Here is a 27736-nt window from a genome sequence, read left to right as displayed (position 1 = left end):
GACTAGGACACCTGGGCCTCCCTTTGGAGATTCCAAGATTGCTCACTCAGGCCCCTCCAGGCTGTCTCAAAGACACGCCTGCAAGTGTGCGCAGGCGCGCTCGCCATGGGCGGAGTCCGCAGGCGGGGGCGGGGCCTTCCCGCGCGGGCGGGGCCGAGTGGCCCTCCGCGGGTGTGGTTCCCGGCTGCCGCCAGCGTATGAGTGCCGGTATCGTGGCCGCCCCGAGACCCACGAGGCGGGACGCCCGAGGCACGGCGGAGTGGCAGCGCGGCCAGCTCCCGGCGCGGACTCGGGAGGGAGTCACATCCGGCGGAGGCGGGGCTCGCGGATCCCGGAAGTGCGGGCGGCGGCTGATTGCCTGCGGTGGCGGCGGCCCCGGCAGGTGAGCGCCGCTGGGGAGGGTCCCGGGCGGCGGCGGGCAGCGGCGGGCAGCGGCGGACGGTGGTGGAGGCGTTGCCGGCGAGCTCAGAGGCCCCTCCGCCCGCCGCCTGCCTGGCCGAGGCCTGCGATTGGGCGCAATGGGCGCGTGACTCCCTGCGGGCCTGCGCCCCTGCAGCGCGGTGGGAGGGATGGAGGGTGGGAGGCTGTCCTCGCTGGTCGCCTCAGCTCCTCCCCCTCCCACCTATCCGCTAACGCCACGCAGCCCTTCACCCGAGCATCTTTGTGGTCAGTGTGTCATTAAGGGCCTCTTTACCCTTTGTACGGATGGGGAAACTGAGGCCTGTGTGGTCTGACTTGCCTCAGCGGCGTAGTAAGGCTGGAGGGACTCTGGCCTTTGATTTGCTGGCCTGGGTCTTATCCAGGTTGGGGTTCTGTTCTTCCATTTCTTCTGAACCCCAATAAGGATGGCCGAGCCGTCCTTATTCCTGGGCCTTCCCTGTGCAAAAGACAGCGATGTATGGTGCCAGCAAGTGCTTGGTTCTCCTTTGACGTCCCCCCACCCCACCCCACCCCAGACATCCTGTTAGGGGTGTTCTTCCACTTTTTGGGTGTGGGAATGTGCTCCCCAAGGATGTGTTTGAGTTAGTGGTAGAGTTGACTGCACATCAGGGTCACAGCTCTTGAATCTAGCCTATGCCTTGTAACTCATAACTGGGATTGCCCACCTTGAGCCGCAGAGCCTCACAGAGTTCCAGGTCTCCTTCGGTGCTCCTGCCTCTTATCCAGGAGTCCACTCAAAATGTGGCACTCCACATTCAGTAACTGTCAGCCCTACAGCTGGAGATGGTGGTGCCAGAGGGACTTAGAAAGGAAAGACTCTTATTTGGTTGGGGCCCAGGGAGGGACCTGATCTGGGCTGCTGGGTGAAATACTGAACTCTGAAATGAGTCTTTGTTCTTTGCCGTCATGGTGCCCAGAAAAGCCTTTTTTCCTAAGATTATCTTGGAAATCTGGCCTACTGCCTTTGTAATTTCCATTAAGTAGAAACCACGATGCGCTGCTTCAGTGGGAGCAGTTTCTGTTGCTGTTTTGCCAAGAAGTAGTTCTGACTGCTTGCATGGCTGCCCTTGCTGGGTGCTGTCCTTGGGAGTGTTTTGAACATATTGGACACAGAGTACACCTCTGAGTGACTGATGATCCCAGTTTACGGAGTTGTTGAGATGTTAGGTGAGTGTCAACTAGTGAGTGGCTGGCTGAGTTAGGATTTTAACCCTCTTGTCTCTTTTCAATGCAGATGTGCCTTCAACTCTTAATACTGCCTTCCAGATGCCTCAGTTTCCCTAATGTGTTGGAACTTAAGAATTATCTGTGATAATTCTTTTTGAAAATGTAGATTCCCCATTTCTGGAAAGTCTTATGATGTTATTTGGAGGGGACCCCATGAGTCTGTTTTTAACACACACACACACACACACACACACACACACACACACACACACTGGGCGATTCTGATCTTAATGCAAATTTGTAGGTTTGCCAGACCACTGGAGCTTGGAAGTGAGATGATTACTCCAGATTCTTGGTGCCCTTTTGCTTATTTCTTTGACATATGCTAATGTGCCATTAAAAGGGCTTTGAGATAAATAGCCACATGAATCATTCCTGGACACTGTTGGCTAGTAGTAGTGGGGTTTTTCCAGACTGACCAATGAGGTCATTGAAGACCTGTATTAGTGCAATTATATTGCTATTGTGGGGAAATTGTGTTAGAAGTTTCCTCTTGGGATCTGGAGTTTCCAGAAGGTTCTAGCCTGTCCCCGCCCAGCTTGCCTGGTGACACAGATTTCAGGGATGGCCACAGTCTTTAGGTTGAGCAGGTTTTGGAGACATGATCCACATGTCCCTCCCTCCATTCTCTCCTCTCTATCTGCTTTTCCTAGCTGTCTGGAAGATGGGGAATTATCAAATAGGTTTGCCTTGATTGAGCTGGGCCTGACAAGTCAGGCCTTGGGGCTTTAGGATGGGCTGGGGAAGGGAGATCTCCACCATGAACTTCAAGACAGGTAACTTCAGCAGGGTAGGCCTGCGCATTTGAATGCTAACTCCCTCATCGAGGTGTCTCAGCAGGTTCCACAGCAGCCTAGGGTTGTGCTGCTGCCTTATGCCCCACAAACAGCAGCTTCTCGTTTAACATCTCTCTGAACGGAGACTTCCTGTGCTGGGTGCTTTCTTGTTGCTGTGATAAAATACCTGGACACAAGCAATTGAAAGGAGAAGGGGTTTATTTCATTTTGGAGTTCAGGGCACATACTGTTGTTGTAGGACATATTGGTGGCAGGAGCTTGAGGTGGCTCACCAGGCCGCTGCTGCTCTGCTCATTTTTCCTCTTTTTATTCAGTCCCGGACCTCAGCTAACAATGCTGCCCACAGTTGAGGTAGGAATACCTATCCCAGCTAAGGAAATCTAGATAATCCCTCACAGGCATGCTCACGGGCAAGTCTCCTAGGTGATCTCCTAGAGCTCCTGTCTAGTTGACAAACCATCATGATTCCTTTTCCTTTTATTATTTTTAGGCTGGGTCTCATGTAGCCCAAATTGGTTTTGACTTGCTATATAGCAGAGGGACCTTGGACTTCTCACCTGCCTGCTTCCATTTCCCCAGTGCTGAGATTACATGCATGTCCCACCACACTGGATTTAGGTGATGCATGCGATCACACCCAGGGCTTCCTGTGTACTGAATAGGCACGCTACCAACTGAGCCAGGCCTTAATTTGAATTATTTTAAATTTTTGATGACCCCTGTTGTACCCCAGAATATGGTGTAGCTTGGTAAATGTTCTAGGGGGACTTGAGAAAAAAGTTGGTTCTGCTGTTATGTGGAGTGTTCGGTGGTCCAGTCCAGTCTGTTGGTAGTGAAGGCTGCTTCTCTTCTGGGCCTTACTGAGAGAGGGTGTCACCAAAGTCTGTTGAGGCTGAGGGTTCTTTTTGTTTTGTTTTGTTTTGTTTTTTGTTTTTTGAGACAGGGTTTCTCTGTACTGTTTTGGAGCCTGTCCTGGAACTCGTTCTGTAGACTAGGCTAGTCTTGAACTCACAGAGATCCTCCTGCCTCTACCTCCCGACTTCTGGGAGGCTGAGGATTCTTTTGCTTTGATCAGATGGGAATTGAGAGTGGGCCAAGCTTAGCTGGCTCCCTTTGGGTCAGCTGCTCTGAGCTTGGGGTGCCTTGTACCCTTCATTCTGAGTATTACAGCTTTAGGAAAGTAGCCTAGCACCAAGTGTCTTGAGCCACAGCTCTTAGCCCAGGATGCAGGGACCCTCAGTTCTCAGTGTTACCACTCTGAGCAGCAGCACCTAGCTAGCTAGTTAAGGCTCTTCTTTAAACTCTCCCATCAGGGGAGGCTCGCGGGTCTTCCACAGTCCCAGTTCGGTGTCTCGTGCCTTTTGTAGTTTCTATTCTTCTTGTTCTCCACACTCTTCCCCTGCAATCTGCTCTCCACTTTTGTCACCTTCCCAGCACTTTCCCAGTCCTTCATCTTTGTCGCAGTCTCTGTTCCTGGCTGCTGCTGGCTGTGGGAGCCGGCAGCCTGGGAGTCACCTGTTCTTCATGCAGTCAGCTCAGCTCACTGCACTCTTGTGTAATAAGACTCCTGCAAGGAAGATTCTTGGGGTCTATGCTGCAGCAGGCAGGGGCAGCAAGGGGAGTGAGATTTCCCACACTGCTTCTAGAGAGGAGAGGACAGGTTTTCTTAGCTGGCCAGTCAGTCCCACATGCTCACTAGCTGTCCGGGTCTTGGCAGAGCTTCTCTCTGATTGGGTTGAGGATTTGCTGCTATGAGGTCCCTTGTGATGAGGTCAGAGTAGTCAGAGTAGTAGCCATGGACTTGATTATCTGGAGGGCAGCCCCCCCCCCCAATGCCTCAAGAAGCCAAGCCTCCCCAAGAAAAGCCTTTGTTGGGGCAGTGACTTTGACAGTTGTATGGTTCCCCCTGTCCAGAACCAAGTCCCTGTGGAGTGACTGGATCTGGCATGGGTCTCCTCCAGGAGATGGTAGCTAGACTGGAGTCTTGGCAGCCATAGGGGTTTTAAACTGCTTGATTGTCAGTTTACAGAGTTGAAGAAGTGGCCTCTTGATTGGCAGCTTGTATAATTTTCATGAAAATGGGTGTTGCTTAAGTCAGCTGTCCCTGGTGAAACTGCAGTAGTGGAGAAGTGGAGGAGGCCATGGTGTTCCTTTCTGACAGCCCCCATCTCACCCGGGTAACCAGGGAAGATTGACAGTAGCAGTTCCCATCCTCCTCTGTCCTTGCCCAGCCTAGGGCACTTGTCCAAGCACCACTCTGGGTAATTGCATCTGGGGACTGCTGGGAAGAAGGGTCTGATGGCTGTCAATCAAATACACTTATGCCTGACGGCTTCCATAATTTAAAAGGAAAAGAATTAAAGGGTGTTTCTAACAAAGCTCTCTTCTGAAAATAGTATTAATATTCTGTCCTGGAACACACTATGTGGACAAGGCTGGCCATTGCCTGTTAAAGGCTGGGATGCCCGAAGTCTTATGTTTTAGTTAGGGTTAGTGTACTTGACCAAGACTGCAGAGGAACCCTGCACCTCAGTAACAAAAGCAGACAATTAGAAAGTGGACAAGTGACCAGAAGTCCCTAAAAAGATATGCTTATATCAGGGAAAGTGCAAATTAAAATCCAGCACAACACTCGACTACTTGCTAGATGACCATTAAAAATAGGAAATAGCAGGGCTGGTGGCTCAGTAAAATGCCTCCCATTGCAAGCATGAGGACCAGATCCCCAGAACCCATGTAAAGGCTGGGCATAGTAGCTGAAGCCTGTGCTGGGTGAGATGGAGACAGGAGACTTCATTGGTCAGCCAACCTAGCCAAATGAACTTCAAGTTCACTAAGAGACCCTGTCTCAAAAATAAAGGTGGAGGGCCATTGAGGCCTAGGTCAACCTCTGGCTTGCACACACACATGTGCACACTCTAATAAGAATGTATATCACACTTATACACACTCACACATACACACTAATAAGAATGTACATTACACTCACCACACACGCACATGCATGCACACACTAATAATACTATATACATCACACACACGTACACACTAGTAAGATTGTACATCACACTCACCACACCCATGCACATGCGTACACACACTAGGTAAAAATGGAAAGAAGTGTTGGTGAGGATGTGGAAAATCGAAGGCTTTCGTGTTTTTGGTGGGAATGTGAAGTGGCTCAGCCACTATGGGAAGCTGCACAGTGATCCCTCAACAAGTCAGGTAACTGTATGACACAGCAGTTCTGTTTCTGTATCTATGCAGAAGAAATGAAAGCAGGAACTCCAGTAGCCATTTGTGTATGAGAATAGCAGTGTTGTTTATGAGAGTCAAAAGACAGCCACGCCCACAGAGTCCATGAACAGGTGAGTACTAGAGTCCAGCAGTGCCACATGGATGAAGTTCAGGCAGCACGCTGTGTGGAATGTGAGCCCAGAGAAGAACAAAATTTGGTTTTGTTGTGTTTTATGTTTTTTTTTTTTTTTTCTTTTCTTTCTTTCTTTTTTGAGACAGGGTTTCTCTCTGTAGCCCTGGCCATTCTGGAACTCATTCTGTTGACCAGGATGGCCTCAAACTCAGAGATTCATGTGCCACCGCCTGGCTTTTTTTTTTTTTTTTTTCTTTTTGAGACGAGGTCTCACTGTTTTAGCCCAGGCTGGCCTGGAATTCACTGCAAACTTTCTGCCTCAGCTTCCCAGAGTACTGGAATTCCAGGCATGAGCCTTCACACTGACTGTATGGCTTTTGTTTTTTCTAGGTTAGTCAGATTCATTGGTGGTACTTGCCAGGGTGGGGACAAGAAGAATAAGGTGTCAGTATTTAATGGGCGCAGGTGTGGGGTCATGAAAAGTTCTTGAGATACAACAAAGTAAATGTATCTAAATGTCAAAGGATGTATACTTTGCCAGGTTGTGGTAGTGGTGCAGGCCTTTAATCCCAGCACTGGTGGTGGAGGGGTGTTAGAGGAAGGTGGATCTCTGAGTTGGAGGCCAGCCTGGTCTTTGTAGCCAGGACAGCCAGTCCTACACAGAGAAACCCTGTCTTGAAAAACAAAGCATCAAACAACCTGTATACTTGAAAATGGCTAAAACAGGGCTGATGAGATGGCTTAGTGGGCAAAGGTGCCTGCCTCCAAGCCTAATGACCTGAGTGTAATTCCCAGGATCTACTTGGTGGAAGGAGAGAACCAACTTCTGCAAGTTATCCTCTGACCTCCATACACACACCCATATCGGTACATACATTATAAATAAATATAATAAAAGTTTTAAAATGGCTAAAATGGTAGGTTTTATGAGTGTTATAATTAGACGTTAAAACTTATGGCACAGCTTTAAAATCTTGTAAGCTTTTTATATTGGAAATGGATTTCTTATAGGTACCATACAAAAGGATGTTGCTTAAAAAAAAATCAGTCTTGGAATCATTGCCTTTAAATTGTATTTTATTTTATGTGTGTGGGTGTTTGCCTGCATGTGTGTCTGTGTTCCTTGCTTGCCTGGTGCTCATGGTGGTCAGAAGAGAGCGTCAGATCCACTGGGACTGGAGTTATAGATGGCTGTGAGCTGCCATGTGGGTGTCGGGAGCCAAACCTGTGTGGTCTGGAAGAGCAGCCAGTGCTTTTAACCGCTGAGCCATCCTTCCAGCCTCTAGGGTTGCCTTTTGCTTGGGTGTTTAGTCCACATTGCTGTGGTGGAATCTTGCAGTTCCTTTCCCATCTGCCCTGCATTCTTTATTCTTTTCTCCTGTTTTTATGCTTTCTTAGCCACTGAGTAGTTTTCATGGCTTCTCTTTTGCTTTCTGTGTTGGTTTATAACAGGAACATTTCTTTTTAGCAGTTGCTTTAAGCATAGCAGTATGCATTTTTCATATGTCACAGCTCGTTTCAAGGGTCCTGTGTGTGTGTACCTTCAGGGTTGAATCTTGTCGGGCGGCCCCCCCACCCCCCGTCCCATCCCGTCCTGTCCCGTCCCCCCCCCCCGTCCCCCCCCTCCCCCCTCCCCCAACTTCAGGCTGCAAATCCCACAGTGCTTTTTACAGAGTTGCATTGTGAGGGTTTTTTGGGGAGGGGGTGTTCTTTATTCCTCTGTGTGCTGATTTGGGTCTCCCTGTCTTGCATGCTCCTTCTGCCTTGTGGATTTCCTTGAGTATTGTTTGTACTCTGTTCTGTCTATTGATGAGTTCTTTCAGCTTTTGCATTGTGGTGATATTTTGTTTATGATATAACACATAAAGCTTGCTGAAGATCAGAAAAGCAAAGCGGCCAGCCACTAGAGAGTTCTCACCTCTACCAGTGCTCAGACCGAAGGGGTGATCCACCAAACTTCAGACTACACTGCTCTCCACCAAACCTCAGGCTCAACACGGATTGCATCTCTCTCGTCTCCTCCCACCTTAGATTCCTCTCTCTGCCCAGCCATATCACTCCTGTCTCCACCTCCCTAGTGCTGGGACTAAAGGGGTGTCATTCCAAGTGCTGGCATCAAAGGTGTGAGCGCTATTTCTCTTTTAGACTGATTCACTCTTATGTAGCCCTGGGTGGCCCTGAATTCACAGAGATCCATCTGCCTCTGTCTCCTGAGTGCTGGAATTAAAGGTGTGGCCACCTCTATGACTAACTAGTGTGGCTTTGCACTCGGATCTTTATTTGTTAGATCATAAACAAAATATCATCACATTGCATGGCTAAAGAAGCCTTTGTTTTTCCCAGGCCTTGAGTTCTAAACTGGCCTTTGTCAGTTCTTTAAAGAGTCTCTTCTCGTGTCTGCTGTTTGCATTGTTTCATGGATGCTGTCTGCTGACAGTCTTCCTTCCATTCTCTGTTTAGGATGTTTCTTTCCCCACCTCTAGCTTAAACGGTTGTCACTTGGCTTAAACAGTTTACTTTTCATATATTATGTGGATGTTCTGAGGTACCAGGCTTTGAACCTTGGGCTTCACACACACGAGGCAAGTACTCTACCACTAGGTTGCTTCCTCATCCAGCAATTTAACTGTATTGTGTTTAGTGTAATTTTCTTCATGTTTCTCATTTTGGGATTCATTGCATTTTTTGCATCTGTGGTTATAGCTTTCATTTTCAGTCATTAATTGTTCAAACCGTCATCCCGTCCATCTCCCTTCTTCTCTGGGAATGCTTATAGTCATACCCCAGCTTTCCTGTTCTTTTTCTCCCATCATTTCCTCTTCATGGCTTGTTTCAAATAGTTTCTGTTTGTCTAATTTTTTTTCCCCTGCAGAATCTCATCTGCAGAGTGTTCAGTCTGATATACATTTAATCTCATACAGTGTTGTTTATCCCTGTAGAAGTTTGGCTCTTGCAAAATGTCTGTCCAAGTCTGCATTTCCTGTGCTCAACCTTTTAGAACCCGTACTTCTTGAACATACCAAATATAAATCTGATTACATTACACATACATATATATTACACATACATACATCACACACACACACACACACACACACACACACACACACACACACACACACACACATAACATGAAATATGGTTGCTTTGTTAATGCCCTTGCTTGCTAATTCTGTCACCTGTATAAATGGGTCCATTTTTTATTGATTGTGACAGGTCTTGTTTTAGTCCTTCTCTGGTACGTTCTGATTGGAGGTCAAATGCCAGTTTTACCTTGTTTGACATCACATATGTTGTCACACATCTGGATTGTTTGCAGGTATATTGTTATTTGGAACAGAGCCTCGAAAGCAGACTTCTAAGCTTTGTTAGCTGCGATCAGGCAACTTTTAGAGCTGAGCTAGGCTCCCCTACTACTGAGGTAATGCCTTCTGTGGTGCTGTCAGCGGCTGCGTGAGGCCTTCCCACCTTCAGTGGCCATGCTAGTATTGATTATCTGGAGCAGGGCTGGCTGGGAACTGGAGAATCCTCTGCACATTTCTGGGGTGAATCCTCTGCACATTTCTGGGGTGTCCTGTGTAACTCCTGTCCCCCTGGTTCTCTGCCCTGTGAATGCTGGCAATGTTGGCTTTCCTGGACTCCTAAATCCCTCTTCCCAACTCCCTATGCCATCTTGGAGACTGTAGGAGTTGCTGGGGCAACTCTAGAACCCACTTTGTCTTCTTTCCCTAAGCATCATTCTTCCAGGCTGCCTGACATCCAATATTGAGAAACTGGCCAACATTTGTTTTGTCTAGTGTTTTGGTTCTTTGAGATTGTAAGTGTGTGCATGTGCATGCGTTTTAGGATCTGGTCCGTGCTCCTAAAAACGGATGTCCCTTAAGCACTCATTGAGTGCCTATACCTGCATTTGGGATGTAAATGTGAGTGACTCACAAAGAACTTAGATTCTTAGTGGACAAGCATGTTGTTTCCGAACAGTAAATGCTGCTTGGTATTTATATAGAACCCCGAGAACCATCTGGCTTCTTACTGTCATTATTTATTGAGTGACTAGAAGTGTATTTCTGTGCTGGGAGAAGGTTAGGCAGGGAGAGTTGGGGTGAGCAGAGCAGCTCGTGGGTGGTGGAGGGCTCAGAACTATCCAGAAAGAGAAGTTTAGGGTCAGCAGACATCATGTGGCAAGCAAAGGAGCATAGATTGGAAGCACAGCACAGGACACTAGGAAGCCATGGCGAGTTTCATAGCAGGGCCTGAGAACTCTGAGTGTTCTCATGAGGTTTCTGGGCATGTGGAAGAGGGCTGAGTCCTTTGGAACCTAGGAAGTCATCTCTGGAGAGGCTGGTTTGTGGCAACAGCCACCTTTCAGCTTTGGTAATGACCTTCGTCAGTCCTTGCAGAGTCAGAGGTGGATATGAGGAAGCTCTCACTTAGTTTCTCACTTTCTGTGTCTTTCCTGTTACCCTCAGTGGACCCATCTGCCTCCTTATGACTCTGCTCATCCTAAAAGTTCATGTGGCTGGACTTGGCACTGGCCGGAGTAGGCTCTGCAGCCACCCCATGTCTTATCAGCCTGCAATGGTCACCCACCAGCCATAGATGTAGTCCCATTGTTACGGACTTTGAACAGAGGCAGCTCAGGACCCAGGCCTGACCTCCATCTTGATCTTTGTGTAAGGGATGATTGACAGTCTGCTCAGCTCTCTGCAGTCTGGAGGTGTGGGTGGGAGGACAGACAGCTGCCTTATGGCCTTCAGAGACTGTGGTCAGGACACGGCAGAAAGAACTGGAAGCCTGTGTGTGGTCATTGAGAATGATTTTCTTTCAACTTGGAGCCACAAGTTAAGGGAAGAAGAGAAGGAAGAGGCCCTGCCGAGTGGCTGAGTGTCTCTATCAGGAAGTTTGAAGGACTGGCTGCCTATTTAGACACCTGATTCTTGGTGGGTCTATTGACTGATGATGAATGCTATTGATCTGGTCAGAGCCAGCCATCTAGCTCCATCACTGTTGACAGATGCTGTCTCTGGAGGAATCCAAGTTCCTGTTTGTAGAGTCCACATGGGAAGTGCTGAGGGTAGAGGTGTGACTGTAACTGGGCACTGTGCCAGTGTAGCCATAGTGAACACTGTATAAGAGCAGGGTGGTAGACCTTTCAGGCACTAACTTATTTCATTCTTTCTGAAGCCCCCTTTAAGGGAAGAAACTGAGGCATGGGGAGATTATATTGCCTGTCCAGGCTCTCCAGCAAGCAAAGGTTGTTAGCCTTCCAGATGCCAGGTCTGCTGAGATATGGGGGAAGAACAGCTTTGAGTGGCACCCTGTTTGGGGCACTGTGGCCCAGGCTGAGGAATTTGGACTTTAGCCTGAGTGCTGGTAAAGGACAGCAGGCCCCACACTGTTTGTTAAGGATTGTGCTGTGTTGGGTTCCGACCATAATCTAACAGGCCCTGCTCCTCAGAGGCTGGCTGAAATCTGTCAGTAGTAACCATCCTTTATTGAGTTGTGTCCCCAGACACAGTTTACAGTCAATGGTGAAGTGCTCTGAGAGTGTGGACTCATTGCCTGGCTGCCCATGCTGAGCCACAGTTCCTCCTTGTGAGGCTATGGGAGGACACAGAGAACACTATAGCCCTGTTTTCTCCTCCACAGAGAAAGAAAGAGCCAAGGCCACTCCATGGTTTGCACCTCATTTGTGGGCACAGATTGCCTTGGATGGTGCACTGTACCCAGAGAGCACTTACTGAGATCTGTGGAGACTGCCATTGGCCTGTTTTGCTGCTGAACACATCCTGCGGTCCTAGAGAGGAACCAAGACATAGGTGGATAGCTGGTATGGTCGCTTCTTTGTTCTACTGGTAAGAGAACACACAGAGTGGGACTTAGGATGGTGGGGGTCAGTGTCAGAAGATGGGGTGAGCTTAGGACAGTGGTCTCCAGGTTTCTTCCTGCTTCTGGCAAGAGAATGGGAAGGGACAGCTGGCCCCAGGGAAGCCACAGGGACCCGGTAGGCTTAGAGAAAGATTAACCCAGAGGGGCTGAGTGATGATGGAAAGGAAGAGGCTTTGGAGGTGGAAAATCATGTGTGGTGGGGCAGCGGTGCCTGGATGGTGCTCTGCAGAGACTCAGGGACACTTATTAAGGGAAGCTTGATGGTTGGCTATTGAAGGTGAGTGTTATTTCTGGCCTGAAGTGGCCTACCCGGGTACTGTGGGTGATTTTGAGAAGCTGATGAAATAAATGGTGGCTGGAGGGAGAGAGAAGCTAGAGTCAGGCATGTCAGGAGTACAGGTAGGATCCGGCAGGTTTGGGAGGGGTCTCTCTAGTGAGGGTTGGGTCATCAAAGGAATGCAGGGAGTTGGCCAGAGACTCTGCAGGTTGCCTTTGTTGGTGGGGAGCCCAGCCAGCTGGTGACAGTCCAGGAGTGGGCAAGCCTGGTTGGTATCAGAGGTCATCTGCCTTTCCCGAGGGCCCCCATGCTTGGCATAGTGAACTGCTCACCCCTTCCATAATGTCTTATATGGGGCTGCTGCCTTAGGCAAAGCAGGGAGTTTTCAGTGGGTCTAAGGAACAATGGGCCATTGTGTAAATATTTACATAGAGGAAGCAGTTTCTTTCACTAAGCTTTATCCTGAAGGGTTGCATTCCCTCACTTGATGTGTGTACGTGCGGTTATTTGCAGACTTGTATTTGTGGACTTCGGTTCACATTGATGTGGAAGCCTGTTGGATAAAGCCACATCTGGTTCCTCTGCTCCGATGTGCCAGCTGGAGGCCTGGCAGGGTTTGTACCCATAGGTATGAAAGGGTTGTGTGTTGAAGTCATCATGACCCAGTGTCTGCCGAGCACCTTGAGAATGGTTTCATTCTCACTAAGTCCTCCCATCCCCTTGATGACGGCATCAGATGAGAAGCTGGATGAGAAAGGCTGTGGAGGTCACCAGGAAAGCTCCAGCTGAGTTAAGTCTAGATGTGCTGTGCTATAAAGCTCGGGTCTCTTAGGAGGCAAAGTGGTCCTGAAGGTAAAAAAACAAAACAAAACAAAACAAAAAAACAAAACCAAAACAAAGCCAAAAACATTTGCTGCACAGGCCTGGTGACCTCAGTTTGATCCCTGGAACACTCGGGGAAGTGAAAGGAGAGAACCAGCTCACGAAGTTGTCCTCTGGCCCTTCCCCCACTCTCACACACTAACAATAAAGTTTAAAAAATAAAGAACCAAGATTGGGTTGGGGATGCTGCTCAGTGCTAAAGCTCTTTCCCAACTCATGATTCATTTTGAGTTTTGTCCTGATGGCATTTAGAATCGACACAGAAACACATTTCTGGGATCGCCTGTGAGGGATTACCTAGACTGGGTTAATTGAGCTGGGGAGACGCACCCTAAAAATGGGTGGTGCCATCCCTGTGTCCTTAGTGAGAATGCCACCGTACCTTCCCCACCCACAAGGGACCATATCCCCTGGAATGCGAGCCAGCAATCCTTCCTTCCTTAAGTTGCTTTTGTCAGCTATTTTATCTCAGCAGTGACACAACTAACACACCTAATTGCCGTGAGGTCTTACATCCCCAGCATGGTAGGAAAACGGCAGTGATAACCTAAGCCCCACAGGGTCTCCCTTCTGTGGCTTGTAGTCCATCTTTGCAAATCACAGGGAAGATCCATTCCACTCTGTCCCTGGGAGGCTAGGACTTCCATACGTGGGTCCAGGACGAGTCATTCTAGGAAAAAGAAGTAGAGCAGTCGGCCAATGTTTCTGTATTTGACTGCAGGGTTAGGAAGGTTTCCAAAGCAACACGGCGTCTTTGCTATTAGTGGTAGGACAGGTCTAGTTCCCTGTAACATGCACTTTGTAGGTTGCTATGGTAGCAACTTCTTCCCTTGCTGTTGGTTGAGGAGCGTCAGCTCTCCTTGCAGTGTGATATCAGGCTGGCAGGCAATGTTGGCTGGCTGTGGTGAGGGGAGGGATGGAAGCCGAGCCCGCAGAGCCTCATCACAGGAATGAGTTAGGATTCAGTGATGGCAGTGTTGCTTCTCCAGCATCTCAGGCTTTCAGTAGTTCCCCATCAACCATTGTAGTACTTCTAAGAGGCAGAGTGAGTGAGCCCAAGGGGGTTAATATGTCTCTGCCCGTTTCTCAGCTAGGGAACCTGAGGTTCAGGGCCTTGATGGAGCTCACATAGTAAAGACTGGTGGAATTGAAGCAGCATGGTCTACATGTCCATTTTGGTTCCCTTCCTTCAGTTTGTTCAGGAAAGGGCCTCGGGTTGCTTGCAGCTGTGTTTTTGCGCTGAGCAGGCATAGCAGAGCTTGTGGAGTGAGGGTCACAGGTGTTGTGTGTTGTTGCTGTTGGGAACATATCTATTGGGCCTACCCAGCACTCCTGAGCCTTCTCCCTGGGCAGTTCTTCAGCTGCCTCTGCTGGGATGTGGCCACAAATAACACCCAAGTTGGCCTAAATCCACTGGTTCTAATCTGGCTTATGTCTTTACTATCTGGGTCATACTGTGTTACTGTTGTTCACAGCATGTGGAGTGGTTTTGTCAAGATAGGAAGTCATGAAAACAAGGTGAAACCAGCAACAGGGCCGGTGGCCAACAGTAGACTATAAAGGCCAAGGCCACTAGGAAATGCAGCCTCCTGGATCTCAAATTCTTCACTCTCTGTTCCCATCCCATACTCAGAGCACCAGAGCATGTGACATGGTTTGGGTCTTCCTCTTTTTGTCCCCCTGCTTTCACATTGTTCCACTTTTCTGTGATCTGTCATTCCCGTGTGTGTGTGTGTGTGTGTGTGTGTGTGTGTGTGTGTGTGTGTGTGTGTGTACACCAAAGGGCATAGTGTTAATTTTTGGTTACAGACCACAGCCCACTGGGTTTTGTGGCCCACTCCAAATGCGGCCATGCTTCTAGATTGGGCCTTGTAGCTTTCCTGGGGAGCTGGAAGGCCTGGCACAGCCATCACCCTTTCTTTCCATGCTTGGCCTGGGACTTGTAGATCTGGTCTTCACACATGACTGTAGTTGTGACCTCTAGTGAAGGTTAAAAAATACAAAAAAAGGAAAGGAAAAGGCAGGGGATAGGCTGGGGGTGAGGGAAAGCAAAATCAAGCCCTTTCCCTTCTAGCACAGACAACAGACATCCATTTCCCCCCTACTGTGAAGACGGGCAGCCTGCCTTGTTCTTTTCCCTCCTCACTGGTGCTCTGATCACCTCTGAAGTGTCATTGTCACCTCCATAAGACCTGTTATCTTACTGTACCTGTGACTGCTGTGTAGCTGCCTCCCCAGCCACCAGCTCTCCACTGTAGGATCCCCAGTGGCCCCCACAGGACCTCCCAGCATGGGCACCTCTTTGGCCTTTGCTGCTCGAAGCTGTCCCTCCTTGCTTCACTGACCCACACCTCATACTTCTTCTTCACCTGTGTTTTTGCTCATAATGACTTACGGGCTTTTAAAAAGGCATTTTAGGGACAAACTGAGTTCCATGAGAGGAAGAAGAAAGGTGTTTTGTTTTTTAGTGTATCTGCTGGGCCAGGCTCATAAAATCCAGCATGTTTATGTACTTGCTTCTGCTGTGGTGTGGGACAGCATGGGTCTTGCATATAGTAATTGCTTACTAATGCCTATTCCAAAAAGGGGTGCAGACATGAAGGAAGGCTCGAGTAAGTGGGGGGATGGCTGTTCTGCCTCTGCACCTTGTTGAACTTGTCCACCATCTGGCTGACCCGATGTTTCCCTTTCTTGGAACCTCCGCCCTTCCTAGGCTCTTTCTGAATTGCCTGTGAGCAGGTCTGTGCCAGGAACTGGGAAGACAAAGATGAATGCCCAGGGCCTTACCCATTCTCACATCGCCCCCACTTCCCCTCCCCCAGCTATCCACTGCGCTGTCTGCAGGGAATCACCCGGCATCTCAGTGCCATAGTGGTCATGGGAGGGAAAGTCGGTGTCAGAGCCCTGGCACCAAGGCCTGAGGGAATTGGACTTGCCAGCTCTCTAGAAACAAAAGCCCAAGGGCTTGTTCCCTAATAATGTTTCACCAGCCCTGCTTCCCTCCCCTGTGACACCCCTGGTGGTTTTGGTCACTCTGAGAATCTGTCTGCCATGCTGGCTAGCTGGTGGTAGTTAGATGTTGCTAGCAGCAGAGGCCCAGGCCTCAAGGCCACAGTTCTAGATAGTTGCTCTGTGGGCCTCCAGCAGTTTCCCCTTCTTATCTTTCCCAAATGGTGGCCCTGAACAAGTGCTTGTTGCTCTCAGGCTCTCTGGGTGGCTCTGAAAAGCAGGTACTATCTGACTTGTGAGAGACCAGCCCCTGTAACATCCAGTGGTGATGCTGTGAGGATTCTCACAGAGCAGTCTTAGCCTGCTGCACCAGGGAGAGCCACCTCTGACCAAGAGACAGGAACAGCAGCCACGGGGTAAGCAGTGCACTGCTTTTGTGGGCTTGTGATCTCTCTCCATTTTGGGTTTGGTCTTTGTCACACTCCTGGAGCAGAGCAAGTGTGCCAAAGGAAAACATCAGAAGATTGGCCCAGGAATGCTCAGCTCTGCTCAGGGCTCTGCTGAATGGACCACTCTGTGGGGAGAGGTCCTGGCACTTCTGGGGTTGCTACAGGTGGCACCACTGTCCAGCTGTCTGTGTGTGGTTAGCCAACCGCATCCTGGGCCCCCAATGTCCATTACACTTGGCCCTGAATGCAAGAGCAGCAGACACTGGGCTTGGTGGGTGGGGCTGTGCTAAGTGCAGTCACTGTGGCCCAGCAAGTTCTTGTCTGAGCCACACTGGAGGCTATCTGTCCCTGAATAATTTGTATGGTGTTGAAATCTTTAGCAAGCATTTGTTCTTGTGCTCAACATTGATCTTGTGCATGGTATCACTGAGCCTGTCATTTGGTCCATTTTACAGATGAAGAACCTGATGCTCTAGGAGCTTCCACTTGGGTGAGAACATAGCTGACAAGTGGAAAAACTGGTCTTGTGCTAGGTCTGTGTTACTAAATGAATATTCCATGTGTCTGGGTAGATTCAAGTCTTTTATATTTTTGAGACTGGACTTGAACTCACTATGGAGCCCATGTTGACCTTGAACTCCTGATTCTCTGGTTTCTATCTCTCTGGACTACTGGGATTTCAGATGTGTGTATCACCATGCCTGGTTTTATACTGTGTTAGGGATGGAACCAAGGGTGTGTGCCTCCTCGACAGGTACTCTACAAACTGAGCTACATCCTCAGCCCTGTTGTGATTTTTTTTTTTTTTTGAGACAGAGCTCATACAGTCAGGGTGGTCTTGAACTCCTGATGTCTGTCTTCTAAGTGCTGGGATTATGTGCCACCATATCTAGTGAGTTTCAGAATCTTTAAAACACTGTTCCTTTTTCCCACAGGCACACTTGGGTTTTGGTGGAACAATATTATTTTTCCTCAGAGCTATGGTCCAACCCAGGGCCACTGTTCCTCTGTTCTGGCTTCTAGACCCAGGGTTTTGGGTCATAGTATGAGTTATACACACAGTTCAGAATGGAATTTTGGTTCCCTTCCTTTGTGTCTGTTTGTTATGAAGAATTTGTCTGTAAGAATTTCCCTTTTTCCTCTCCTAGGTGTTTGTGTGTGCATGTGGTATGCGTGCTCATACATGTGTGTGCGTGCGTGCGTGGGTGTAGTTCTAAGGTTGATGCTGAAAGTCCTCCTTTACCTTCTTTTCTCTCTACCTCATTCATTGTGGCAGGGTCTCTCTGTTAAACCCAGAGCTTGGCACTAGGGCTAGTCTGGCTAGCCAGCCGGCTCCTAAATCCCTGACTGTTATCTTCAGAGCACAGGCCAGCAGCCATGCTGAACCTGTATTTGGATGGGTTCTGGGATCCAAGTGCCCGGGCGAAACAGGGTGGGTCACACTGTAGATACTCAGAATCTGTTGCCTCCTGCATGATGTAATTAGTGTGGAGTTAGCCTTTCTTAGACCCGTAGCATCCATGTCCCCAGGACTGACTGTGGGCTTCTGGACTCTGCCCCAGCTTACTGGTGCTGAGGCATGCATGATGAATTTCCATGCTTTATTTAGAGGCTGGGCAATGTGGAGCCCTCAGGAGATGATGGCTAATGGTGTTGCCCCACTTAAGTAGCTCTTTAATAGCGGCCTGACCATGTTATTTGTTCTTTAAACCAGGACACTAGGAACATGAAAGGAGACAGGTCCGGCCTAAACCAGGATGAGGACCTTTGACAAAGGGAGCTTGTCATCATTGCTTATTACTTTCTCTCCTCACTTAGGGGTGCAATTCCCTTCAACACAGAGGGGAAACTGAGGTCCAGAGAAGGGTGTCTGCTACCTTGGCTCTTAATTTCCAAATGCCTTCTTGGCTGAGTCATCAGCATGGCCTCCAGACAAGCTCTAAAAAAGGAGGGGAGAGGGCCCTTGATCTCCTCAGAGCTAGAATTTTCTGGAAATGGCAACCTTTATAATGAGAGCACTCAACACGAATGCTCTAAAACCCATATATAGGCAGGATGAGAAAATGTAAGTATGGAGGTTCCTGTCAGCAGAAAGAAAGGGAATTCCTGGTGTGTTTGTGTCCCCCAGGCTGCCCCTGGACTTTCCCTCAGGCCAGGCTGTGACTTGTCACACAGATGACAGATGGTCAGTCTTTGGGACAGTGACAAGGGAGGACTACTGAACCCAGCTCTGTCAGCAACCTCCTGTCTGCGTCAGTTGCTTTCTCTCCATGACTGCCCGTGAAGGTGGTTTGATGACCCCCCCTCCCCCAGTGAGGACATAGATATGACAGTTGGCTTTTGTGACACATGGAGAGGGCTGCAGTTGCAGTTGCAGAAAACTTAAGGAGACCTGAGGTTGCTAGAACACTAAATATAGCAAGCAGGGACATAGTTGGGCCTGTGTTGAGGACTGCAAAGCCCTTTAGTAGGGGGATGGGTGAAGGGGTGTTTACGTAAGGCCCAGACAAAAGTAGTCCTATACCAAGGCCTGGGCCAAATTCTGTGTCCCCTCTCTTGCCTGGCCCCTCTCCTGCCTTTTCCTGCTAGTACCATACCATCCAGTGCTTTGACTGCCAAGTAGCTTGCACAGATGTCCATCTGTCTCATGGTTTGCTGGGGAGAAATGGCCCGGACTCCAGGAGTTTGGTCACAGGGACCCTCACACCTCCTTGGGCGCCTCCTGTAGAGTGACTCCTGGTGACTTGCCCTCAAACTGGGTATCGCTTTTTGTTTGCAGGGGAAGATGGAGGGGCTGAAAGACAAGACCCTGCAGGAGCTGGAGGAAATGCAGAATGACCCGGAAGCCATTGCCCGGCTGGCCCTGGAGTCTCCTGAGGTAAAGAGAGGCTGGCAAATGCTGCTGTTGCTGTTCTTCCTTCCTCTTCCTCCTCCTCCTCTCCTTCCTCTTTCTCCTCCTCTTCCTCTTTTTTGGTTTTTAAAAGTAATTGGTCACTTAATGTCTTCAGCAAATTTATTTACTTATAAATAAATTATGTCTATTTGTGTGTGCCTGATGTATATATGTGCACCAGGTGTATGCAGGCACCCATAGAGGCCATCTGAAGATGTTGGATCCCCTGGAACTGGAGTTACTATGAGCTGCCATGTGGGTTCTAGGAACTGAACCCAGGTCCTCTGCAAGGGTAGTCAATGCTTTTAACTGCTGAGCCGTTTAGCCAGCCCCACTTAAGGTCTTTTTAAAATTTCATTACATTTAGTGTGTGTGTGTGTGTGATTACCCACCGAGACATCCCACCTACCCTAACATGCTTCTGAAGGATGCTTAATAGGAGCTTAGGCCAGGATTCACCTTTCTGTTCTGTGAATTTCACCTTGGCTCACCTCATTAGAGGAGCCCTGAGGTTTCAGGCCAAGTCCTGGATCCCCTGGGAGCCCAGGGAGTGATAGGCAGTCCAGGTCCTGGATCCTCTGGGAGCCCAGGGAATGATAGGCAATGCAGGGGCCCCCACCTTGGACTAAGACAGTCAGGGACCCAGATGGCCCAGGAGTCTTCACACTGTTCCAGCCTGAGTCTAGAGGCAGCTCCCTGACACTGAGGAGGGGGTACCCATTTTTCCCCTTTGGCCTGTGGGATCCTGTGTCCTCATATGACTCTTGGACTTGAAGAGATTATCCTTGGCTAGGGTATCACTCACTCCTGTTTTATGCTGTTTCCCATTGCAGCCATCCCCCCATCTCTCAGCTCCTAGTCACAGGGCCCTCACAGGAGTAAGCATCACCCTGCTGTCTCTACAGAGCTTGACTTGGCCCTCCCTGTCACCATCTCCTGTGACCTTCCTGTGAGATGGAGGTCAGGTGACTGGTTGTGACCACCCAGCCAGAAATGTCCACAGGTATCCCCAGAGTGGCTGCAACTAGTCATTGGCCTGGAAGCGCTGCCTCTGTTTGAGGGAGGAAAAGGAGCACAGATAATTCTGGGCTCCTCTGATTGGCACTCACATGTGCCTTTCTTTTCCCTGGTGAGCAGATGCGGCACGTGTCCTATGAGTTCACTGTGTTAATGAACAAGAAGTTGCCCAACTAGCATCCCCATCAGCCTCTCAGGAGCCCTTCCCCTGTCCCATAGATGCACACGCTACCTGGCCCTGTTCCCACCTCTGCTGTGCTGTCTGCTGCCACCTGCTCCCCCACCCTGTTCAGGCCTCTCTGCTAGATTAGAGATGACCCAGGGTTGGGTTAGAAAGAACTCCTGGTTGGCAGGGAATAGGACAGGTCTTTGTGTGTCTCATCTTGCAGTCCTGAGGCAGGAATGACCCTGTTTCAGTTGCCTGGGAGCAAAGGTCTTTTTAGGCAGTGAGGCTGACTCTTACGGTTGATTAGGCTATGAGCTCAGACAGAGCTTTGTCTTAGCTGCCATATTCATCTGTCACATATAGGCTGAGTGTCCCTTACCTCAAATGCTTGAGATGAGAGGATTTCAGATTTCAGATTCCTTGGATTTTGAAATGTTTGTGTAGATTCACTAGTTAGGTATCCCTAATCCAAAAATGTGAAATCCGAGACACTCTGAAATCCAGAACACAAGAGTGTCATTGAAAAGGTCTGCATCTTAGATTTTGGGTTGCTGCATTAGGGATGCTTGGCCATCCAATTCCAAGGGTCTCTTTATTTTGTCCTGTTTCTGTGCACACACATACGTGTGCATGCATGCCACATCACAAGTGTGGGGATCAAAGGACAACTTTCAGGAGTTGGTTCTCTCCCACCATTGGGAGCCAAGGGCTCAAACTCAGGTCAGTCAGGCTTACTAGGAAGTACCTTTACCTACCAAACCATCTTGTTGGCCCCAAGAGTTTCTTCAGTCAGAATGTTAAGGGAAACCCCAGGCTCATTCCTGAAGGCAGTGGAGTTCAGCAATAGCAAGTCTGAACTCCGTTCTCCTTCACTACTTCCAAGTTGAACAAGTCTTCGCCCTTTGGGGAAGCATGGGCTCCTGGAAATGTAAGGGATGCGTTCTCCTGACCAAAGGGCAGATTGAACTTAGTGGTGTAGCCATGTCTGAAGAATTGAGTTGAATTCTCTGAGGGGGCAAATCCTCACTGTGGGACAGACAGAAGCAAAGCAGGGCAAGCTACTTAGATTTTCAGAAAGCGTTCGCCTGGCAGTAAGGTAGTAATTGTGTCACCGTGGGGCAGCCAGAAGAGCAGGCAGGCAGCAGAGAAAGGTGATGGGATGCGCCTCTGTGCAGAAGAGAGTGAGTGTGGGGCGTCACCCTGAGCTCCGGGAGCTGTAGACCTTGGCTGGCCTCGTAGGGAGAAGTGGAAACTTAAAGTAGTTAAGCTTTAGAGAGGGTGGCATGGCAGGGGAAAGCCATGGATGTAAGAATGCCCAAGGGTATGTGGCCCAGGAAGGGCAGGCCCCACTCTCAACCGACCACACAAGTAAGCAAGTGTCCCAGTGTTTTTCTTTTAAACAATATATTTTTTGTTATGTGTATAGATGTGTGTATGTAGATTTGTGCATGTTTGGTGCAGTGCCTTTGGAGGCCAGAAGGGTCCATTGGATCCCCTGGTGCTGAAGTGGCAGGTGGTAGGAGCCACTTGACATGGGTCCTGGGAACCAAACTCAGGCCCTCTAGATGAGCAGTATGTGTTCTCAACTACTGAGCCATCCTCCAACCCTCTTGGCTAACATTCAAACTCACCAGTTTGCCTGCTCCAAGGCCAGTGAGCTTGTCCAGTGGTTAATCAGGGCGTTTCTGGAAACCCCTTATCCAGGATGCTGCCTGGCTTCCTGTGGCTGTTTCAGACTAAGCCCATCTGGCCTGGTGTGCCTTGCTGGCCAAGGTTGTTTGTTCCCCTATGGAAGCTGGTCTTGCTTCCTTGATTTCTGTGACTAGTACCGAGCCCCCTCTGCTGGTGGCACCTGGTATTGTGATGGGATGGTCTCCAGCTCTCCTGGGAGTGAAGCAGATACCTTCCCTATGTTAGGCCTGCTGGGCAAGGTTCCAAGGCTTCTCCCTGCCTGGCAGTTAAGTAGAGCCCCAGTGATGCTGGCCAGGGAAGCATTTTCAGCAGAAGACATTCAGAGAGTATCTGTAGCTTTGTAGATCATGTGCGGCCTGGGAGGCAGGGATGTCTGTCCTGCCCCAGAGTCTTGCAAGGACTGCCCCAGGGCCCTGCTCCAACCCTCTCCCCAGTACCTGTGGAACCACATGGCATTTCTAGCTTGTGGTCTGGCCTGAGCCACCTGAGTTCTCCCTAGCAGCCTCTCTGTGTGCATGTATGCATAGCATGTGTGTTCACATGTGAAGAAGTGAGCTTCGTGGGGACCAATGACTGGGACTTGGATCCCATCCCCCCGTCAGGAGTGGATCTTCTCCCTTACCTGTGTCCTGCACAGCACAGAACCCTGCAGGTGCTTGTCCATTGGGAGGCCTTGGGTGGATGCTTAGTCTTGGTGCCTGTTTCCTGTGTGTCAGCCTCACAGGCTCCCTTGATCAGGATGTTGTGAGGCTCCTGGGTTACAATGTGTGGAGTTTAAACCCAGGCTCCTGTGGCTGTGGTTGAGGGCTGAGTACCAAGCTGGGTATGCCCAGGTGAACACTGAATCCAGACCCTCCCCTGTGCCAAAGTGTGACCAATGACAGTTATACTTATTGTCAATTGTCCTGCTTTCCTTAGGTTCAGGACCTGCAGTTAGAACGAGAGATGGCACTAGCCACCAACCGGAGCCTGGCAGAGCAGAACTTGGAGTTCCAGGGTCCCCTGGAAATCAGCCGCTCAAACCTTTCAGACAAATACCAGGAGCTGCGGAAGCTTGTGGAACGGTGCCAGGAACAGAAAGCCAAGCTGGGTAGGAACAGCTGACTGTGGACATGCCCTCGGGGCATCTCCCCTGCTGACTGACCCAGGGTTACTGTTCAAGGAAGGACAGGGTGGCAGCTGAAATAGCATGGAAGCATAGATGCCCAGGAAGGAAAGGGCCAGCACCACTGTAGCCCACGTGCTCCAGACTCTGGGCAAAGTGCTTGGCATGTTTTTGCACAACAGTGTGGAAAGATGTAGGTACTGTGGTTAGTCCAAATTTTTGAATATTTATATTTTATTGTATACCTTGGTGAAGTAAGTGTGTGTGTGTGTGTGTGTGTGTGTGTGTGTGTGTGTGTGTGTGTGTATGTGTGTGTATTTTAAAAATGGCCCAAATCTTCTCTCTTTATAGATGAGGAAAACAAGGCATGGAGAGATTCAAGGGCTTGCCTGAGGCCATGCCTCTAGAGCTGGGTGGAGTTGGGATTTGCAAGCCTAGCCTTTAACAGCTTTTAACAGCAGAGCATCTCTCTAGTCCTGGAATTAAGATCTGAATGCAGGCAGCTGTGTCTTTGACTGCCTTTGCCAACTTAGCCATTTTAGCCCCAAGCCTTGCAGAACTGGTCTAGGCCTTGTGGAGGTAGGAGGGCCTCCTGTGTGGTTGTGCCTACAGGGAGCTACTTGGCCAAGACCTGGGCTCTGTCCTCAAGCTCCTCTTTACTCACGACAGCAAATGCTTACAGGAATCATAAGGACCTCCACAGAACCAGCTGTAGGAGCTCTACGATGGGCCCTGGGGTGGCTGAGCCCTAAGTGCCCACAGAGCCACCTGCAGGGACTCTATGGTGGGCCCTGGGGTGGCTGAGCCCCAAGCACACAGAGGGCATGCCTTATGCCTTTCCTGAAATTGGGGTCCTCAGATTTAACTAAAGCAGTGCTTCTGAAATTTCTACCTCTTTGCCCTTTGTTCCAGAGAAATTTTCCTCAGCGCTGCAGCCTGGGACCTTGTTGGACCTTCTGCAGATCGAAGGCATGAAGATTGAGGAAGAGTCTGAGGTGAGGTGGGGGGTGGTACCATCCTCCCGTGAATAGGGTGGTTGTCCTTGGAGCCCGGTCATGGTGGGCCAGGAACCACAAAGCACAGAGGTTTGGAGCATAGCTAGGATAGGTGGAGTACCAGTGGAGCACTTTAGTTATAGTCCAGGACAGGGACATGTTCTAAGACCCGGGCTGAGCACTTGAAACCACAACTAACACTCACTTTGAATAGACAGTACTGTTTTTCCTGTGCATATGTGTCTGTGATAATGTGTAGTTTATGAAGCAGGCTCAGTGAGAGATTCAGAACAGTAAACACAGACTGGCGAGATAGCCTGGTTGATGAAGTGCTTGCTGCACAAGCATGGCAACCTGAGTGTGAGCCTCCATACCCATGTAAGAAGCCAGGCTGGGCAGTACACGCTTGCCTTCCCAGTGCTGGGGTGGGAGACAGGCAGGTCCCTGGGGCTCAGTGGCAGGCAGCCTGACTGAATTGATGCGCCTATAGTGGAGACCCTGTCTCAAGAAATGAGGTGGACAGATCCTGAGGAATGATACCTGATGTTGGCCTCTTGCCACCACATGCACAAATGTGCGTGTTCACCCATACACATGTGTAGCCACACATGCAAACATACATACATATGAACAGTAACTAATACTAGAACAGTTAAGACAGTATTTTATAATAAAAGCTACTTAAAGCTTACAGATTTCTTCTTCTTCTTCTTCTTCTTCTTCTTCTTCTTCTTCTTCTTCTTCTTCTTCTTCTTCTTCTTCTTCTTCTTCTTCTTCTCCTTCTCCTCCTCCTCCTCCTTCTCCTCCTCCCCTTCCTTCCTTCCTTCCTTCCTTCCTTCCTTCCTTCCTTCCTTCCTTCCTTCCTTCTCCTTCTCCTCCTCCCCTCTCTTCCTCCTCATTTCTCTGTAGCTTTGGAGCCTGTCTTGGAACTCACTCTGTAGACCAGGCTGGCCTCAAACTCACAGAGATTTTCTTGTCTCTGCCTCCTGAGTGCTAGGATTAAAGATATGCACCACCACTGCCCAGTCTACAGATTATTTCTAGAATTTTCCATGCAATGTTTTTGGACCACCAAAGGACCTCTAGTAACTGGAACCATGGATAAGAGGACATAACTATACCAGGACTCCAGCTGAATCAGGAATAGGTGACTGACAGCAGGCCCCAGGGAGCTTTCAGACTTGGTTAGATGGTGGTACAGAGGACACCCAGGATCTGAGGCTAGGCCTCTGCTCCTTGTCTCTCTCTGCTGTCTCCTCCCTCTGGATGTCTCAGTGGCAGAGACTTCTTTGTGTTTTGGATGGAGGCAGCTTGCAGGTGTGCAGCCCAGGAGCCAGCAATCAAGTCAGTTGCAAAGGCCTAGCTGTTGAACAGACCAGGGGTCTGGCACAGTGTTGGGCAGGGGGACAGTGTGACAGTCCTACCATTAAGGAGTTGGCATTCTGGTGAGGGAGTCACTCTGAATGGGGGCCACGGAAGGCTGTGGAAGGCCTCTGTTGTCAACAGGTTTTGTGTCCTCTAGGCCATGGCTGAGAAATTCCTGGAGGGTGAGGTGCCCTTGGAAACGTTCTTAGAGTCCTTTTCCTCCATGAGGACACTGCTGCACCTGCGCCGAGTTCGTGTAGAGAAGCTCCAGGAGGTGGTGAGGCGGCCCCGCGTTTTGCCAGAGCTGGCTGGAGATGCTCCTCCACCTCGTCCACCGCCTCCACGCCCAGCGCCCCAAGCAACACCCCCTGTGACTGAAGAACAGCCTCCACAGCCCTCTGTTGTGACTCCCTACCCTTTGCCCTACAGCCCATCCCCAGGCTTGCCTGTGGGCCCTACAGCCCAGGGAGCCCTGCAGCCAGCCCCCTTCCCTGTGGTGGCCCAGCCTTCCTCCTACAGTAGGCCTGTGGGTCCTTCTTACCCATCACCTCAGCCAGCACCCAGGGCTGCTATGGGCTACTCTTGGTCCCCACAGAGGAGTGTGCCACCCCGACCTGGCTATCCTGTGGCCCCAACTAGCACTTCTGGTCCAGGGTACCCCTTAGTGGGAAGCCTAGCTCCTGCTCCCGGGTATCCCCAACAGTCCCCGTACCTCCCATCACAAAGCAAACCTCCCTACCCAACACAACCTCAGCTCCCTGGCTTCCCAGGACAGCCACAGCCTCCAGTGCCCCCTCAACCTCCATACCCTTCTGGGCCAACCCCTCCCTATGGCTTTCACCCCCCAGGTCCTGCCTGGCCTAGGTACTAGCCCTGGTCCCTGTCACCTTCTTCCTTCCATCTGCATCATAGTCTCTGGCCTCCATCTGCTGAGATTTGAGGTTGACACTGGAAGTGGGGCTGATGCTCCCTGCAGAGTTGGGACACATAGGCCCCCTAAAGGCCCCAGACAGTGAGTGCAGCATGGGTCCTTCTGGGAGCTCCTTCTGCCAGGGACCAGCTCAGCACATCCTGAGGTAGCCTGGTGGGAGCCACAGGGCTCTCCAGTGTTTGCATGAGCAAGTGTGTTCATGTCTCTGCACAGCTAGCTTGCTCCCTGACATCTGAATCAGTGCAGAGTGATTGTGGCAACAGACAGGCTCTCCCTTGGAACTTGGCGTGTTTCATATAGAGCCAAATGCCAAGAGACACAGCTCTGTCCGTTTGAGGATGGTCTCTCATTTACCACAGTTGGGTCAAAGGAAGTAACAGGAAAAACAGGGACTTTGAGTCCTAAAAGCCATAATTTAGTTGCTGTGCCAATGTCAGGCAAGTGTGTTCTGTGTGCTGGTTAGAACCACAGCAGCAGCACTGCTATGGGGAGAGAGCTGGGGAATGCCAAGGGAAACACAGGTCTCACTTGTATGGTTGGATGTCCTAGGGGTCACTCTGGAGCCCCTGGCTGGAGTGGAGGGCCCGGGTTACCTCCCAGCCATCTTTCACTCCTGGGGCCCTCCACCTCTGGCTGGCTTTTTCTGAGGTTCACCCACCCATCCCTCCATTCCTTTAGTGCCTTGAATTTCATTTGTTAGCGGCCCCTCTATCCTTGTGTAATTCCTTCCTGCCCCAAGTGTCCCTGCAAGACAGGTAACAGACCTGCCCTCACAGAACATCCAAACGGTGCTCCCAGACATCATCACTACATTGGGGTTGGTTTCTCTACACTCTCTCATCTCCAGAATGTAAAGGGCAGGGATTGTGAGTGCAGCCCCAGCACTGGGGCCAAAGCCTGCTTAGTAATAAAAGTGACTGACTACACTATACCAAAGGGGTTGCAGCAGACGATGTATCAGTATGGCTGGTCCAGATGTGAATCAGGTCTCAGGGTGGACCCTGGAGCTACCCCGTGTTAGGAAGTTGTATGTGCCTTGAAACATCCCCTGCCTGGGTACCCAGCCTCTGGTGGGCCAAGGTGCTGGGGGTCAGGAGGAACCCCATCTTCTGGTGCCACCCTGCCCACAGGCCACTGCCCATGGGTGCATTATCAACTCTGCTTGCTTCTCCTAAGTTATTTATAAAAAGGAATCACTAATGGAGTCTGTGGTCGACTGCTGCTGAACTGGATGAATGACCGCCTGTTTGTCTGTGTAATTGCCATAATAAACGTTGATGAGTTCCCTGGT

At 50.0% G+C, this 27736-nt stretch overlaps 1 protein-coding gene across 4 annotated transcripts; it reads left to right on the top strand.

Moving 5' to 3' along the window:
• The first annotated feature begins 243 nt into the window (after positions 1-243).
• Positions 244-27736, top strand: Vps37c (VPS37C subunit of ESCRT-I). 4 transcript variants are annotated; one of them, XM_027406685.2, is made up of 6 exons: positions 244-382; positions 11485-11665; positions 19061-19159; positions 22968-23139; positions 24067-24149; positions 25672-27735. In XM_027406685.2, the coding sequence occupies exons 3-6, from the start codon at positions 19067-19069 to the stop codon at positions 26383-26385; spliced, it is 1062 nt and encodes a 353-aa protein (XP_027262486.1). In that variant the 5' UTR covers positions 244-382; positions 11485-11665; positions 19061-19066; the 3' UTR covers positions 26386-27735. The 4 variants fall into 4 exon arrangements, with proteins under 4 accessions (XP_027262486.1, XP_027262485.1, XP_027262484.1 ...); XM_027406684.2 differs by having other exon boundaries at positions 11485-11690; XM_027406683.2 differs by lacking the exon at positions 11485-11665 and having other exon boundaries at positions 253-382.

Source organism: Cricetulus griseus, chromosome 3, assembly GCF_003668045.3.
Source record: "Cricetulus griseus strain 17A/GY chromosome 3, alternate assembly CriGri-PICRH-1.0, whole genome shotgun sequence".
Lineage (NCBI taxonomy): Eukaryota > Metazoa > Chordata > Mammalia > Rodentia > Cricetidae > Cricetulus > Cricetulus griseus.
This window is presented reverse-complemented; position numbering and strand designations above follow the sequence as displayed.